General features: G+C 29.8%; 3 protein-coding genes across 9 annotated transcripts in view; 2 read left to right on the top strand and 1 right to left on the bottom strand.

Moving 5' to 3' along the window:
* The window catches only part of LOC124490367 (uncharacterized), a 55136-nt gene extending 52548 nt beyond the window's left edge, over window positions 1–2588 (top strand). For all 4 annotated transcript variants that reach the window (XM_075736002.1, XM_075736001.1, XM_075736004.1 and 1 more), the window contains one exon: window positions 44–2588. In XM_075736002.1, the coding sequence (XP_075592117.1) occupies window positions 44–1306 (1263 nt within the window). In that variant the 3' untranslated portion in view covers window positions 1307–2588. The remainder of the gene's footprint in view (window positions 1–43) is intronic.
* Window positions 1371–18524, bottom strand: LOC124499015 (uncharacterized). Of its 4 annotated transcripts, none has more exons than XM_075736005.1 (5): window positions 18395–18524; window positions 4409–5063; window positions 3328–3570; window positions 2652–3251; window positions 1371–2591 (listed from the first exon to the last, which is right to left on the bottom strand). In XM_075736005.1, the coding sequence occupies exons 2-5, from the start codon at window positions 4851–4853 to the stop codon at window positions 2170–2172; spliced, it is 1710 nt and encodes a 569-aa protein (XP_075592120.1). In that variant the 5' UTR covers window positions 4854–5063; window positions 18395–18524; the 3' UTR covers window positions 1371–2169. The 4 variants fall into 4 exon arrangements, with proteins under 4 accessions (XP_075592120.1, XP_046918814.1, XP_046918815.1 ...); XM_047062858.2 differs by lacking the exon at window positions 18395–18524 and adding an exon at window positions 5284–5529; XM_047062859.2 differs by lacking the exon at window positions 18395–18524 and adding an exon at window positions 5304–5462.
* On the top strand, window positions 14841–17234 carry LOC124497211 (uncharacterized). The gene is made up of 2 exons (XM_075728544.1): window positions 14841–15588; window positions 15652–17234. Exons 1-2 carry the CDS (start codon window positions 14841–14843, stop codon window positions 17199–17201), a joined length of 2298 nt encoding a protein of 765 aa, XP_075584659.1. The 3' UTR covers window positions 17202–17234.
* Window positions 18525–18786: the final 262 nt, after the last annotated feature.

Here is an 18786-nt window from a genome sequence, read left to right as displayed (position 1 = left end):
AACACTGTTCTTGTTATTTTTTTTTCTTTTACGCTAACTATAGCAAATACAAGATCAGAATGATGAATTGTTAATAGAAAAAGAATCGTTAAGACAACAGCTGGCTGCATTTATTTTGGCCTCATATCAACATCAACATAATTCTAACCAACCAAGTCAACGACAACAGCCAACGATGGCAACAACAGTAACAAATCAATCATCGATCTTTTCATCATCATCATCATCATCATTTACACCAGAATCAATTATGATGGCTCCCACTGCTGAAATAATGATGATGATAGAGTCTGGTACATTGCCTATCGCTGGATTCTCTACTACAACTGGACGAAGTAAAAAAAGAAAAAGACGTCGACGCAGAAAAAAGAATAAGAATAAAACTTTGAATAATACACAAATAGAAACGAATACCACTGAAAATAGTCAAATCAACAATGAAAACAAAAACCATGAAGATCACGAAGAATGCGATAAACGGAAAAAACACGATCTTATTGTTGATGTATCATCAAAAGAATCGGAAAATGAAATTTCAGTTGAATTAAAAACTAATCCAAAATTAACGAATTGTCATCCCCCATTATCGTTGTCACAACCATTAGCGAAGGAGTCGAATAATAATGGACCAGAAGATGATCACTTATCGACATTCTCGACAATCACAACTCATGGCGATGATTTTGACGACGACGATGATGATATGGATGATGATTATGAGGATTTTAGTCACCAGACGGAGTTACTTTCGTCATTGACATTACAACAACGTCATAAACGAATTAAACAACCAACTTCATTAGATGATGATAGGTATGAAGAGGAAGCGGAAAAACTTGACGACGTCGATGATGATGGTCTCGAAGATGATGATGATGATGACGATAATCTACAGACTTTGATACATCGTCATACATCAACATCCTATGTGCGTAGTCTATCCGATGAAATAAATTTCGACAGAAGTCGACCAGTTTTCGCCAATCAACCAGTCGTCAATCAATCATCATCATTGGAACATAATTTGCAAATGATTTTGAATCAAATGCTAAATGATAATCATCATCCCAAAGAAAATGATGATCAAATAAATTTTTCATCAAAAATTTTCGATAACAATGAAACAATTTTAAGACGAGCATTACAACGTATTGAAAATGCATTAAATCAAATTCATTCTAATGATCGGTCAATTAAAATGGACAAACAACAACAAACACAACCACAATCACGATCATCACCATTACAGCAAGATTTATGTTTTTCAATTGATCATAATAATAATCCTAATCCTAATCCTAATTAATACGATAAGCATGATATTTTTATTTGATTCATTTACGATAAACTTTGATAATATTCAATCCATTCATTCATTCATTTTTTTGTGGTTTTATTGCTCGGTAACCGAGTACAAATTTCATTATTGCATTATAATTTGTGTTGTACAATAAAAAAAATAATAAAACAAAAAAAAACTTTAGTTTCTCATCATAAACATCTTTATGTGTTTTTTTTTCTTTTTTTTTGGTTCCATTGATTCAATCGAAGCAAAAAAAAAAAAGAAAAAAATTCAAGGAGATCAGTAAATGAACTTTGTATTATGTATTTTATGCGACAACGACGATGTGGTGATTAGGCAAAAAAAAAATTTGGATTATTAAAAGAAAATGTCATAAAAAATATATATAGATATAGAATGAATAGAAAATGAGATAGTTCATTTGTAAAAATATAAATGTTTTTTTTCAAAAAAAAAAAAAATGATTAAATTAATGAAATCAGTAATATATTATGATGATGATGTTGGATTTGTAGGAATATGTTCGTGAATACAAAAAAAAGGAAAAGTATGAAAAATAGGATGAGAAATCTGTTCATAGAACAGTTACATGGGAATTGTTCTATACATCCTTCGACAATAAAGAAGGATATATGGTAAAAAAACAAAAAAAAATTCACATTGTAAAGCACATACCTTACAAGTGGCGACACACACACATACAAACATTGGGTTAACAAACGAATAATACCTTCGTTTTTTTTGTTGTTTTAAAGAAAAATTTCTTGTGATAACACTAATAACTCTAGTGTAATTACAACAATGGATCAATGGATATAACCCAGAATACGAAATACATAAGTATTTACAGATTTTACCAAATTACCTTACATGGCATATGGTTGACAAAATTGATAGACCAATCGTTGTGCACGTTCAGTCTTTTTCATGATACCTTTCTTATAATATTGCCGTATTGAACGAGATAATTTATCATAATTCATGGCTGGACGATTTTTTCGTTGACCCCAAAGTCGAGCAACACGAACAGAATCTTCAATTTTAAAAACACCACGTGGCCGTTCTAACCATCGAATTGCATTTTCGTATTGGTTTGGATGTGATAAAAGTTCCTTAAGAAATTGCCATAATTGTATGGAAGTTGAAGAACCATGTGGACGTGAACCATTGAAGGTTGGTTTTTTCATTGTTGCTGATTGATGTGACATTGGTGTTTGATGGCATTTCTGTGTAGAAATTATCATGGGACATTTACCATTGATTGGATCATCATCGCTCAACATGTCATCTAAAGAAAAAAACGAATATTTTATTTAAATAATCAAAATTTATAAAAGTAAAATTTTACCATCGCTTCCATATTCACTTTTAAGTTGTTGGGGATAAAACATGTGTTCCTGATGTCCAGAAAGGTCATTTCCGTAGACATTTTGATACATTGAGGTATATGAATTTTCTGGAAATTTTCCCTGATTCAAGGCGATATGGTCGACTGATTGCTGTGATGATGGGAGTTGTTGTTGTTGCATGTGGTTAGTTATGTAATTATTATTGATCATCGACGATGCTGATGAAATGCTACCGGCAGGTGATGAACAATATAAAGATCTCTGTGGTGAACTAGATGGACTGCTCGAATAGACCGAATTATTTGATGATGGATCATAAAATGAGTTCATAGGCAGTGATTGTGAAACATTGTTCTGGTATCCATCCATATGACTACCATAACTAAACATCTGTTGGCCACCATAGCTACTACTACTACAATATGATGATGATTTTTCCGATGTTGGTGATGATGATTGAGCTTGTCGACTGTATGGTACTAACATCATCGATTTGTTATCATTCATTACAGGAAATTGATCATAATTTTGTGATTGTTCAACGGTGGATGATGATGAATCAAAAAATGTAAAATCCGGTTCAAACATTTTTGTAATGGCTATTTAGTTTCAACAATATTTTTCAGTTAGTTTTTGTTTTTCTTTTAATTAATAAAAAACAATTATAATACTAACCATTACGCCAAATATTCAATTCCTGATAAAGCACTGTGGCATAATTCCATGTTTCCATATTTCCGTTGGTCATATTCAATGAACTTAAAATTCTTTGATGAAAATCTTCGAGATTTAGCTCACATAATGACATGCCATCCATGCGGAAACCATTTTCAATAATAGTACATGATTTCAATTGATGTAAACGTTGTTGATACATAAGCCATTTTCGTACATCCGTTTGATTCCAATTGTAAGGATCTGTATAATACACACACACGCACACACAAAAATAATGTCCATGTCGAATGTAGTATGTGAGAGAGAGAGAGAAAAAAAAATTGAATTTTAATTATTGGTTCACAAATAAATGGTAAACTGAACATATATAGGATATATATGGATGCATGATTGACTTCAAAACATACACTCACACACACACACACACACACAAACATACACGCCAAAGCAAATAAGAATTTCCGGTGTTTGTGGATATGAATTAATAGAAAAATATTTTTTTTGTGAATCTACAAAAAAATCTAGAATAAAAAACAAAAACGATAATCCTACAATTGCTATCTAGAAAAATTCATCTGCATGATGTTTTCTACTTTCATTTGGGCAAAGAAAAAAATCCAATCATTTGATTATTTATCAACAGGGAGATCAGAAAAATTAAATTTTTTTTTCAGGAAAAATTCCAAACACTTATCAGATTAAATAATCTTGATGATTTTGTAAGTATGGCACAAACTGATACCAGTGGCATACAGTGCATTACACATCATTTTCGCTTCTTGATTAGGGTAAACCGAATTGACCGGGTGACCTGGTGACACTGTGACGACAATCATGGAGGTATCATTATCAACATCACATTCAATCAGATTTCAATTTGTTTTGCACAGTTAAGTCAACTGTTAAGCCGGTTATTATCAGAAAATCATTCGATAAATTATTCAAAGAGATACTAAAATATGCAGACTCTAACAAGTAGCTATCAAATGCTCTAAATTCATCTTGTTTCACCTCAATAGGTTTTTAAAACAACTACAGCCACACAAATAAAACAAATAAAAATTATGATGAAACTTACCAGCTGAAATGGCCAATATTTTGCAGGCGTGATCGATTTCGGACATGTAATCTCTGTTATCCACCATTAATCGACCATCACAATCCGAAGACATTGATGAACCTGGTGAAGATGATGGTGGCCCTTGTGGATAATTATGATGATGATAATAAGAATCGTTTCTATCTTCATCTTTGATTCTGATTGTTTGGTTATTCATAATAGGCAACGATGAAGGCGTTGGCGAAGCAATTTGTTGTTGCGTTTGTCCATTCGCTTGACAATGAATGTCAATTATATTGAATTGGTTAATCGTAATAAAATTTTGTTGTTGCTGTTGTTGTTGTGGTGTTTGTGGAGGAAAGGTCAAAGTTGAAATGTCTCCTGTTTGCCGATTATGATGATGATTGTTTGGAATAAAGTCTTGTGATTGTTGATAGACATTATTACTTGTTGCTGATGCCATTCTTTTTGATCTGAAATCTCTCTTTTTTTTGATTTGTTTGTTTCAAATGTCAGACGTCAATTTTCTTCAGGTAGGTCTCGAATAGACCGATCGATAGGCGAGGTCATAAAATATAGAATGAAATAGAATGAAAAATTCAGTGGTGGTGGTGATGGTGATGGATTCAACTAGGTACTTCTACTTGTGCGGTCCTTTAATAATATTGAAATACTAAATATATTAAAGAAAAAAAAAGAAAATTTAAATACAATGTAACGTTTCAAGGAAATCAAAGCTTTCAATAACAAAACCAAACAAACAAAAAGATCAATAATGACAACTCTTTATAAAAAAAAGGCTAGAAATCATTTGAAACTACTGGTATTACTTTGGTGTGTTCCAAAAACGAAAAAAAAAACAATCAATCAATCATAATTTTCGAATGACATACCGCGTATACATTAAACATACCTACTATTATTGATAAAAACAATTATCGTTGAGACATTCTTTTTTTTCAAAGTCAAGTTCAAAGTCAGATATAAAAGATGATCAGAACAGATCGAATGAACAACAGAATAATGAACCTGATGGCAAACATTTAAACAGCAAATCGAAAATGATCCTCATATAAATACTAAATAAAGTACTTATAGATAAAAAAAAAATATGAAAATCAGGTAACACAGGTAACCACAATCATCATTATATCTTAGCATAATTTATCATTTTGGAAATGTGAAAATAATTTTTGATTGCATTATTGTAATACTTGTTATAAAGAAATCTTCTAAACATTTATTATATTAATAATAATAACAAATTGTTTTTATCAAATTAAAAAATTTGGCAAATATTCAATTGCAATGATCCACACAGAACGATTCTAATTATTAAGATGACAATTTCTCCTCATGATAATGATAATGACGATTAACGATAATGAACAACCAATGAAAATTTAGATTACCTAATAGAATTATTTTTTTTTTTTTTTTTTGTTAATCTCAAAAACCAAACAACACACACGCAATCAAATAACAAAGAAAAGAAAAAAAAATCTAAAGATTTTCTTTTTGAGATTTATCGATCATCAGATTAAATAAATTATATATTTCAAGGATAAAACACACACGATATTGGTTGAGGGCTGCACTTGAAATTTATGATTCAAAATGCAAGATATCAGAAGATCGATATAGATATTTATTGATAGATTGATTGATTTTCACCAGTAATCACTCCAAAAAAAAAAAATTAATTAATGTGAAACCTCAATCATGACATTATATATGTGAGATTTGATAAGATAATCCAAAAGAAACATAAAAAAAATAGTCATATGACACATCTATCAATCAGACAAAGATAAGGCTAAACAAAATTTCAAAGTAAAAATGATCGAAATATATGTTTTTTTAAATTCCAAAAAATTGAATTGGAATTGAATATGACTTACCCAGATTCAGTTCAGTATATAAAAAAAATTAACAGAATTGAAATTCACCAAAAAAAAAAAAAAAACAAAACAAAACGTAAATAAATTTTGTTATTACATATGCAGCACACAAACAGCTGATAAACTAATTTATTCATTTGAGATGTTCAATGCTTTTATCTAACATGCTTGAATGATTCTTGAATTTTTTTTCTGCTTCTCTCTTGCTATATTCAAGAATCGCAAATACTTTTAGACAGTTACACTCTCACTTGTTTAGGTTTCTGTTTTCTTATGTGGCAAATAACAAATGAAAAATTGAAATTACAATGGAATCATTTTTTTCCTGATGTTGTGGTGGACATACACACACACAACAAAACAAACGTTGTTCAATAACCAGAAATTTTTCATTTTCGTAAAAAAAAAGTAGAACCAGGTGTGTGTTTTTTACACACACACACATATATTCAAAAATCAATCGAGCCATACTCTGAAATGAATAACATACGAACAAACAAACAAAAAACATTTCCTTTTGTTTTGGATTGTGTTATTCATGATGTAAGAAATGTAGGTCTTTTTGGGGCTCTTGTTTTTTTTAACGAATTCGATAGGCAAAACTGATTTTCACTGAGAGAAAAAAAGAGTGTTTTTCCCAAAAATGAAATTCAATATATCACATAATTATTGGGCTATCCCTAGAAACAAACAAACAAACAAATAACAGGACCAGAAAAATGGGGTAAAACAATACATGAAATTTGACGCCGGAAATGTTTAAGTTTTTTGTTTCGTTAACTATTGCTATTTATTTAATTTTTATTGTTTTTTTTTCACTGAACCATAATTATGATTCTAAATTTAAATCAATTAACACCTTATTATTTGAAAGTGGTGCGAAACCAAATACTTTTCACGATCATCATCATCATCATCATCAAAGTGCGAACGCAAAAACGCGAGCAAAGTGATACTCGTGATTTAATATTGAATCACGAATCATCAATATATTCTTCATTTTTGAGGTTTTTTTTCGTTTGCTATCCATTGGTTAAGTAAATGAATAAATATACTTCCTATATTACTAACGATATCGATTAACTAAGCTACTTGTGATTATCATTATTATTATTCGTGATTGATCAAGTGGTACAACAAAAACTTGATCACGTGATTCACGTTTTTTCATTTTTTTTTAAATTCATCATTGTGTTTATGTTTTAATATGGAAATGGATACAATATAGCTTATGTATAGATGGTAGTTGCCTACCGTGAGGCATTATGTTATTTAATAATAATCCATATATAAGATGGATTTAATATTATGGTGAAAGTTTAATAATTTCTATTCCTGCCTCTCTCACTCACTTCGAAATATCTCGAATGGATTACCCCAAAAAAAATGAATATTAACGGAAGAAATAGCCTTAAGAAACGATGATAGATGATGATAAAAATTCAGAAGCTATGAATCTGAAATCGATTATCATCAGGAGAATTTTTTTTATTTTTATTTTTTTTTGAAGAATTAAATTTCAACCTATGGACACAATAAATATTCATGGACTACCGATTTTCTTTCTTTTTTTTCTCTATAGACATTTGAATTTTGCTTCGATGATTTTGCTCTGTATCAAGCAAACAAATGAAACATGTGACCATAATTACAATAATATAAAGTGAATCGGATTTGTTTTTTTTCTATTTCGTTAAAAATTTCTCCATGAATTGGTATGAAAGAAATATCGACAATAAAAGAAACAACAACAACAACAACAACAACAAAAACAAAATTGAACTAATTTTTTTTTCGCTATTCATCTTGTAATATAACAAAAGAATTTTATTTTCTTTATTATACATCTCTTGTTGGTTGGAGAATTTTCTTTTCAATATTTATCATTATTTTTTTTCAGATTTTTCTGATTTGATTTGCTCAACCAAAGTAAAATGAAAGTAATTGGACTTGAACGACTATTATGATAATGGTGATGATGATGATGGACCATAACAAGCGAATAGAGAAAAAAAATGAAAATCAAAATAAGAATATAAAGAAAATAATAATAATAATGGCGAATAAAATGGATACACGGAAAAAATGAATGAAAGTGAATTTTTTTTCCATTCGAATTGTCATTCAGTTTCAATGTTATGGTAAATTAGCCACCATCACCAGCATCACCACAACAAAAAAAATAAAACAAAATTCATTTCGAATACCATTTTGCACTTTTAGTAATAATTCATTCAAGCATTTCTTACCTGTCAATTGATGAAATTAAGATTTGATGGAATTTTTTGTTTTGTTTTGAATTTTATCAATTGTTTTTTTTTGTTTAGAAATGACGAAAAATAAATTCAAATCAAACACATTTATTATTTCGATCAATAATGCATATTTGAAAATTAATCGAATAGCACACATACACGACCACAAGCAAAATCAATTCGTTTCAACAAAAAAAAAACGATAGAAAGATAGATAGTTTTACAGAGCACGCAATATAACAAATAAATGTAAAATAATAATCAAATCATCAAAAATTTCTTCTAAACGAACATCTTTTCGGCACAGAAACCAATTCTAGAATGAATTGAATTGAAGAACGTAAACAGTGTGTGTTTCGACCTTTGGTCAATATACATACATTGCCGACCAACAACCTGAATGGCAAGTGAAAATAAGTTTCTGTGTTGAATGCGGGAGAGACGTTGATCGAATCGAAATGTTCAGAAGCATGAACGAAAGAAAAAAAATAGGGACGGTAACGATAAAATGATGATGATGATGATGGTCGTCGTCGTCGTCATTTTGGTGGTCGACGGTCAAAACTTCGACATTCATATATTATTATGTATATCGTCCATATAGCCGTTTGTTTGTGGCTTTAGGCTAAACTATCCATGTTTTGAAAACATTCTAGCTTAAATGCGTTCAACAGAATGTAAAATAAAAATGAAATAGATCAAACTGGTCTGTCTGGTTGGTTGGTTTATATACGGTGTGTTGGTTGTTGTTCAAATATATCATGGACCAAGGGAACCATTCGTTCTGATATTTTCAAATCGAAAGTTTTTCTAAAATAAGCTATGAACAAAAAAATATCACTTATATGCATGAAAAAAAAATTCTCCATCATCATAGACGATGATGATGATCAAATTGATCGTCGTCGGTGAAGAAATTTATCTAGATGGAAATAAAAACTGGTAGGTAAACTTGAGAAAATGTTAGTAAGGTTAAAGGAAAAAAATTGGAATTAATTGATACAAATTTGACTCGGTCTATGGGGTCTATACAGTCATTGATGATGATGATCATCATCATCATCGAGGTTCGACGACTGTATTCAAGGTAAAGGTTATTTTATAATTTATGATTATAATTATGATTATGATACCCCTATATATACCCTAACTATCTATAGTAAAATGCTGATTACAATCGCGATGCCTTGAAGGCATCAAACACAAAGATGATGCTGTTGATATGCTATATGATCAGTTACAAAAACACCTGTTGTCGATGAATTTTTTTTTTCTCAATCAATGGTCCAATAGAAATTAATAAATGGAATCAAAAAAAAATTTCATTTTTTTAATTACGTTCATTAATTTTTTCACTGATTATCATTATTCTAATAATAGTACGAGAATCGAAAGATCAGGATTTTATCCTCTAAAGTCAAAATTATTATGGAATTTGATTTGCGAAAAAAAATCGTTGAATTATTTTCAAGAAAAAGATCTGCAATCAAACTTATCAATCAAGAAAAAAAAAAGAATTTTTCAATTCGATGATGATGATTTGATTAGAACAATCATTCCACTGTATGAATTTTGACAACAACAACGATTATGATGATCATCATCATTATTACTATTTCAAGGATAATAGATGGTCATTGAACATTGAATGAAAATGAATTTTTTTCTTTTATAGCCTGACCAAAAATGGAAGGTACAATCAATTTGAATGAATAGAATCATTTCAAATATATAGGGAAAGAAAGAAAAAAAAATATATCTTGAAAATAAATTACAATTATTATGCAATTAATAGATGTTGACGTCCCCAAATGACGTAGCTAGTGTGTATACTAAGCACTATTTCATTGATGATGATTATAATTATAATGATGGTAACTGGTGACCACTGTTGTTGCGATCATCATCAAAAACAACAATCGTTTGATTCAAGCGAGGTCATCGATTATTTTTTCCATAGAAGTAATAGAAAAAAAATCGAAAGTAAAAGAATACATTCAGTTCAATTGAAAATGAACACACACACATTTTATTATATAACGACAGGTATAAGAAATAAAGTGATACAAAAAAAGAATATAAAATATACTTGTAATGAAGAATCCAAAACAAGAACAAGTCAAAGTTTTCATATAAACACAACAGAAAAAAGGTCAAGTATCATTATCATCATCTTTGTCTCTGCACTTGATGATGGTCTTTTCACAAAAAAAAGACCATATAACAAATGTCAAATAAAATGGTATGTGATCCGAATTGATTCTCTTCACTTTTCTTAAATACGAAAGAACTTTGATGAACCCTCAAAAAAAAAAAAAATAAAATAAAATAAAATGAAGTGAAATTTGCATTCAGTACAAATGAACAAAATTTTCATATAAAAATGATGGGCGAGATGTTCGCGTTGTAAACATAGGAAACGTTGCATCCATGTTCTTTATCATCATCATCATTTCTGGCCTGTCATTGATAATTATTGGGTTTGTGCATATGTGATACATTCACATAGAAAATTTTTGATTTTGGACAATGATCTAAATGGACAAATATTCTTATTTTGTGTCTGTCTGTGTGTGTATGTATGTTTGAAGCGATTATCAGCCATGTTTGTATCTGAAGCAATAATAATAATAATGATGATGATGATGATGATGACCAGAGACGAAGAAAAAAAAATCGCTTTCTATTTTTTTTTTTTTTTTTGAAATGGGCAGTACCATATTTTGAAAGAATTGGCAAATGAAATTAAACAAGAATTTGATTGTTTTTGCTATTTTTTTCTTGTTCTCTCTCTCTCTTTACTTCGAAGCTGTATACACAAATGATCTCGAGAGCCTATAATAAGTTAGGTTCAATTCATTCATTTGGTTGGTTTGGTTGATGATCATTTTCATTGACAAATTGATTAACTTTCAGGTCGGCTGATCTTCATCATCATTATCGTTGTCAGGTGGGTTTTGAAAAAAATAAAATTTTTTACTAGCTTTCGATGTTCTTCATGAACAAATGGATTCAAAAATGCTGCACACACTTGTTATGTTTCTCCGCTTTCCCTTTTTTTCCATACATTGCTTCTAGCCATCATCATCTGATCATCAATATTAACATTGAATTATAGGAATTTTTGTTTTCAGAAAAAAAATCGATCATAATTCTTCTTTGGTAAAAAAAGATAACAATCAAGATTGTCTATTTGTTCTTGTTACTCTATCTTGTTATTTCGTTTACATTTTGATTCTACAATTTTGAATGAATCGATCAATCAAACAAGTAATGAAAAAAAAAATTGAATCGAATCAAAATCTGATCAATACAGATTATTATTCAATCAATAGTAGTTATTGAATATCTTAATTCGTATTGAATATCATCGTTCATGAAGTGATTTAGAATCCTTTTGTCTGTTGTAGATACAAGATTAATTCGATTCTTAATTCTGAATAGAAAATGATGAAAAAAAAACGTTTTTTTAAAATCTTTCTATTCAATACAAACATAAACATTGATGTTGTAATTGGCTATCCTGTTTTCAATTCATCAACCACATCAGAAGCCGCGATATTTGTTATTATGATTTTTGACTTGTTTTCTTGTTCACTGCTAGCAAACCAATTGTGAACATCAATTCAATTATATACAAATACGTACATTTCACTAACACACAGCTGGATACCGGACAATCTTCAAATAAGTAGAATAAAAATCATTTGTTCATTCTAAGGTTGAGGTAGATTTGATTTTTTTTTGTTATACTCTCACTCTCTCTCGCTTTCTCATTCATTTTATCCTTTAGACACTGTGAACATTACGGAACAAAGAATGAAATCGAAAATTTTATGTGATATGTAATGAAACAATTTTTGTGTCGTCATTTTTTTTTACAAATTCCTGACTTATCATATTTTTTGTCACTTTGAAAAGATAATAATAATTTTATATCGTTATCACTCGTCAATGTGGTTCATAAAAAAAAATCAAAATTTGGTAATGATTTTAAATGGAAAATAGTAATAATCCAACCACAACAAACAAACAAAAAAAATTGTCAGTTTATCTATACTGGCTGCATTGACAAAAATGATAAACGGTGTTAATGATAAAGATTTCACATTAATACAAAAAAATTTATTCCGATAAAAAAAATTACAATGACTATAATCGATGTGTGTATTCAAATGTTTTAATCATTTCATTCGACACAAACAAAAACATTTTATATAAAAGAAAACTATTTTTTTGTTGTTGCTACTTTATTCATTGCATATTGTTTTCATTCAAATCATTCATTGACTTTCACACACACACACACACACAAACAATTCGATCTGACCACCACAGGTATCAACAATCGATAGATAGATAGATTGGCAAATAATTGCATCTCCACTTGATTTTCATTTTTGTTTTCATTCTCTCTCTCTCTCTTTCTAGCAGTGTTTGTGTGTTACAACAATTATTGCTGCTTGTTTTTTTTGCTCTATTACATTTGTCGGTAAAATCTAAAAGGTTAAGGTCATCATCATCATATGATGGTGGTTCATATTTTTTTTTACCTTTTACCTGTTTTTTTTTGTTAGAATGAAGATAGGAGGTCATTTCAAAAGTTCACTATCTATATATCTTAGTTTTTTGTTATTGTTCATTTCAAACTATTTTCCTTTTACGAAAAAAAGGAGAAAAGAGAGAGGTGAGAGGTTGTACATATACACAAATACATACACAGAGAGATAGATATAAACAAAAATCATTGATGAATATTATAGAATGGACCTCTCCAGACATCTCCATAATAAAAAATGATAATAATTGGCAAAGTTTAAAAAAAAATCGAAGGTTTGACAAGCATATATAATAGATAGATAGATAGATATTATAAAGCTGAGTTAAGCAAAGTTTTCCATTCACTCTCTCTATCTCTCTCTAAATAGAAACCGACCAGAAACTGAATAAACTGATGATGATGAAACGATGACTATCATCATTATCATTGAAAGCAATGGCTATCTATTTGTGTTCTGGCGACCAACGATGCCGGAGGGTACAACATTCCACTCAAAAAAGAAGAAAATAAAAAAAACGTAAAAAAAATAACAACACCAAAAACATCATCACCGCCAATTGATGATAAGAATGAATGAATTTCGAATATTCAGAACTAGCGAGAAAGACAGAAAAGAAAATGAAACTGGAAGAAATTTGTATGGAAAAAAAACTTTTTTTTAAGGCTTGGCTTCTTCAACGCGAATTGATGCTGTTTTTTCTGATGATGATGATAGTAATTTTTTTCTGGTAATAAAATAAAATAAAAAACGAAGAAAGTTAACCTGCCACCGTCAATTCACAATGATGGAAGACAAAATTCTCCTAATAACTTTAGTAAGTACATAGAATATTATCAAGTTGAAAGGAGCAAAAAATCAAAATAAAATTCGAACAAGAACTAATCAACTACCAACAAATATTAACTAACTTTATTCTTCCTTTTTGTTCGTAAAATAAAAGCAGGCCACTGATGATGATGATGATAAAAATCAACTAAGCCAGAAGCATTGTGGCTGTAATCTTTTCTGTGATTGTTTGTTGACCATAAAATCAAATCATCATCCAAAGGTATCAGTAGAAAGCAGAAGTCAAGGTGTGTCTCTCTACCCCTGTATATAGATATACCATTCATTTTGATCAATGGGTCAATGATAAGAGCTGAATACGCGTAATGATAATCTCTTGTACATTCTTAGTATGGAGAAATAAATTGTTCAATATAATAATTATGATGACGATGATCGGTCGAACTAAGCAACAACAAAATTCAATTCGAATTGAGATCATTTAAAATCTAAGAAGAAAAAGAAGAATAAGTAGCGCACAGGTGTGCACAATTTACGAATCATGTATGCAAAATTCCCACAAGTAGCAAATTGACTGATTGTTATTGTTGTTGTTGTTGTTGTTGTTGCTGCTGCTGCTGCTGTGATTGTTTTTTATAGTTAGTTAAATTAACTTGACCGCAAACTATTGCCAGAAATTCTTCAATTCTTGTGCCGATGAAATTAAAAAAAAAAATTCGAACAAACAAATACTATGCTTAGAAAATTGGATATTTATTTTGGATATTTTATCGTGGTTATAAATGTTTTTTCCTTGTGTTGTGAAAATCGTATTTCAGGTTTGTTCATCGCTGGTAAAAATCGTTTTAAAAGAATAAAAAAGAAACTGCCCTGGTTAAATTATTCGATGCAAAAATTTATAATGAATCAGATGGCAATTATAACGATTTTTTTGATGACAAACATTATGGATTCACCAGCAATATCATTGTCATCATCATTGTATACAACCATCAAATCCGTAACACATGAAAATCATTCAGCAAAACTTGATGATCAGGAAAATAAAAAACTTGAAAATTTTTGTTCAAAAATTTTGAGCAACAAAAGTCGTTTACAATCAGTATCGATTGAAACATTTGATGAGAGTAATTGGCAGAAAAAACATCGACATATTTTGACAGTCATATTAAATAATCGTCTATATCGAATTCCATTAGACAATATCGAATATACTACTAGAAAGAATTTTCATGTAGCTAAATTGAATCTAACATTCGTCAATGTTAATAATGATGGTGATCATAATCAACCACACAAAAGCTGCAATCCAAAATGGTACAATGTTACAGATTTCATGCTAGACGCTGATCAAATGCCATCAGATGGAATTCATCGTTTACAATTGTTGAATATATTCCATTATAATGGTAAAAGATATCAACATTATTTTTTTCATCCAAATTCATCCTCAAATGATGATGAATCTAAATCAGTGTTATTGATTAATGGAAAAATTCATTCGATTTCAAACAAACCGGGATATTTTCCATTTTTCGATAATGATTATATATATCATTCGATTGATCATGATGGATTCAATGGTGGTAGAAATAAATGGAAATCACTCGGTTATTTTTTGTTTAAAAGTCGCGACAAACAATCGGGTCAAAATATCACCCGTATACAGAGTATTTATCTGAACAAAAATTATGGTTAGTTTACTAATTAAATTTTTAATAATGTTTAATAATTCACATCCAAAAAAAATATCACAGTTGAACCAGATACATATTATAATGGAAAAAGGATAAAAAAAATAGATCCAATGATTCCTTATGCAATGTATAATTGGACACAAATCGAACAAGCATCAGTGATTATGATTAGACAATTGAATGGACATAAACCAATGACAGAAAAAAGATTTAATGAAAAAATTTTCGATGATCATCTTCCTTTCGGTTTCATCGATAATAATCGAATGTTACATCTTTGGCTCCCATGGCGCCATTCGGTAGTATTTATTCCTTATTTAAGCCATTTAGACGATTCGATTCGTTTACCGATGGCTGAAATATCGATGCATGAATATTTTCACAATTGTCCACATAATAAACATGATTATCTGATGCCATATGAAAGTAAAAAAAAGGGGATCTATATTCGATTCATGCCGTCGATCATATTAGTCATATCATTGCTCATGATATTGATTTTATGTGGTGGAAAAGGAAAAAATAAAGGAAATAAAAAAAAGAATAATAATAAATCTCCCGTGCAAATTGAACCAATTGAAAGTGTACCAGAATCGAATGTAACGGAAACAAATGAAACAGAACAATTGATCGAACAACAACAACAACAACAAATCGAAACTGATGTTGGCGTTGGAAGTGAGGCTGAAAATAAACCTGTAACTGAGGCCGAGAACATTGTGGAAAATGAAGTTAATCAGGAACAACAACAAGCTCTAGATGTTCAACAGCAGCAGGAACAAAAGCAACCAGTAGAATACGATGAAAAAGATATTGAAATTAAAATGAAAATGATGGAAAATCGAATGAAAATGGGAAAAGAATTCGATTTTGGTAAAGCGGCCAAACATTTTGCAAAAATATTGGTTGGAAAAAAATCACAAATAAAAAGAATAGGTTCAGGAAAATCAAATCGACCTGATTTGTATAATAATGATCAAATGATGTTCAGTGATTATGATGAACAGAAGCAACAACACGATTCGAAATTGATAAAGTTCCAATCACCAAGTAAAAAGAAAAAAACCTTGAACAGAAAAAGCATTTCGGCAAAAATGATAATGAAAAAGAAAAGAAAGTCAATGCCAAAAGGAGGAGGTATATCAGCGAACATGCGATCTGATTCGATAATCTCGGCTTATTCAGATCGAGCACATACATCGAAACTTTTTGGATCACCCGTAAGTAAATTACGTCCTGGATATAAAGATACAACACGAAGAAGTTTTCTTGAATGGTTTTTACCACCACAACGATCACGTCGCCATATACCATCGCCTAGAACATCACCTAAACTATCATCATATAGAAATATTCCAAAACCAAAACAAAAAAAGCAAAATCTTTCCGCACTATCTACCAAAATTCATGATTCAACATCATCACTGTCATCGATAATCAGTCGATCTACATACTTACACACAACTAGAAATGTAACGACAAAGAAATCACCAATGCGACGATCATCACATAAATTACATCTTGGTTTCTCCGGTTTCGAAGTAGGGGTTGTTCCTAAAAAGCCTTACAAACGATTACATCAGAGTTCAGACATGGAAAGTGTAGAATAAAAAGAAAAAAATGAGAGAAGAACAAACATCATAAGCACAAAAAACACACCCATATCTATATTAATATAAACCAAAAAAGATTCGATAATCATTTATTGGAAAAAACAAATTATGAAATAAAAATAAAACTTAATAGTTTTTTCTATCAAAATCTGCAATCGCTCATTAACGATTATCGTATGGTGGGTGTCTAGGGACCCGTTATAAATCTGACTGATAATTTGCTCTCATTAGATTATTATTTTATTATGTCTAGTCAAAAGTCTACAAAAAGATGAGATAAATGTGAATGTGTGACCAGCATTTTGAAGAAAATTCCATCGTTCATCGACCCAGTTTCAAAAACTTATCATTTCACGATAGACAGGTTGTTGATAATTATTACTTGTGACAAATGTATAAAATTTAGTAGTGATTGACTGGTCACAATCCACACCTAAATTTTTTCACCATTATTATTTGTTACAAATTCTCATGAGCCTAGATGTTCAAATGTTCATTTTAAGAGAGTGGTAATTCTTATTGACCGCTTTATATTAACGAAAACAAGTGAATAGATTTTTGTGGAAAAAATTGATTAAATTTTAACCAAAAAAAATTTTTGGATAAATGTAACTTCCAGAATTACATGATGATGTTAATAATAGTAGTAGTTGGAAATTGTTATAGATTCCGATCCACACATAAGTAAAGATGACACAAAATGAATGATAATTTTTTTAATGGAAACAACAATATTGATGATTTTTGAGCTATCGATTATCATCGACAGCAACAGTAGGTGGCAACCATGCTGTGAATCGATTTTTGTTTCGTTCTGGGTTGAGACCCGATTTCAATGGACCTTCATATACGTGTGTGTGACAAAGAGATACAATTATTTATTAGCATCATCATTTACATCGGAATATGAATGTTTCTATTGTGTTTTGTATTAGTAACGCTTCAATGCGAATCACCAAAATCTACAACAACAACAACAACAACAACAACAAAAATTGTTGGTGAGAAATTTTATTTTCCTAAACAACAATAAACATTGAAATGTTCGAAAGTCAAAATTCTATAAAATTAACACCACTCTTTTTTTTGGTGGTTCCCATGATCTTTTTTTTTCTTTCAACAACGACAAAATGAAATTGTTTAAAAAAAGAATATGTATAAAAAATGATTACATGTATGACCACACCTACTTGTCAGATAAGATGAGATGATTGTTGGTTTGTTATCGTCCAATGATTATTATTATTCGAAAATTGTCGAAGTTCACGATTGAAAAGTGAAAAACGAAATGAATTCACTACATTGTGGTGATGATGATTCATTATTTGGATAAATTGTTTCTTCGACAATCATCATATTTAGTGTTGGCAACCAAAAAATATTCATTGAATAATATATAATAGCACTAATACTCTACTATCCTGATCTTGATTATCCATTGAATTTCTTTGTTTTGGTCATTTGATTTCCTTTCACAAGTTATATGTGTTGACAAATATTATACTATAAAATAGGAAAGACTAAATAAAAAAGATTTCCGGTAAAAATTGTAATAATCAATAATGAATGATTGATTGATTCA

This window comes from Dermatophagoides farinae, chromosome 2, assembly GCF_024713945.1.
Source record: "Dermatophagoides farinae isolate YC_2012a chromosome 2, ASM2471394v1, whole genome shotgun sequence".
Classification (NCBI taxonomy): Eukaryota; Metazoa; Arthropoda; class Arachnida; order Sarcoptiformes; family Pyroglyphidae; genus Dermatophagoides; species Dermatophagoides farinae.
Note: the sequence above shows the minus strand (reverse complement) of the source record. Positions and strands in the feature narration are given on the sequence as shown.

What these genes read in the sequence shown, in the direction of transcription:
- LOC124499015 (XM_075736005.1), bottom strand. Translation starts at nt 4,853, where the DNA reads ATGGCATCAGCAACAAGTAATAATGTCTATCAACAATCACAAGACTTT. An exon ending in AATATTGGCCATTTCAGCTG is followed by an intron (nt 3,571 to 4,408) that starts GTAAGTTTCATC and finishes TGTATTATACAG; the next exon opens with ATCCTTACAATTGGAATCAA. An exon ending in AAGTGAATATGGAAGCGATG is followed by an intron (nt 2,592 to 2,651) that starts GTAAAATTTTAC and finishes TTTTTTCTTTAG; the next exon opens with ATGACATGTTGAGCGATGAT.
- LOC124497211 (XM_075728544.1), top strand. Translation starts at nt 14,841, where the DNA reads ATGGATTCACCAGCAATATCATTGTCATCATCATTGTATACAACCATC. An exon ending in TTATCTGAACAAAAATTATG is followed by an intron (nt 15,589 to 15,651) that starts GTTAGTTTACTA and finishes AAAATATCACAG; the next exon opens with TTGAACCAGATACATATTAT.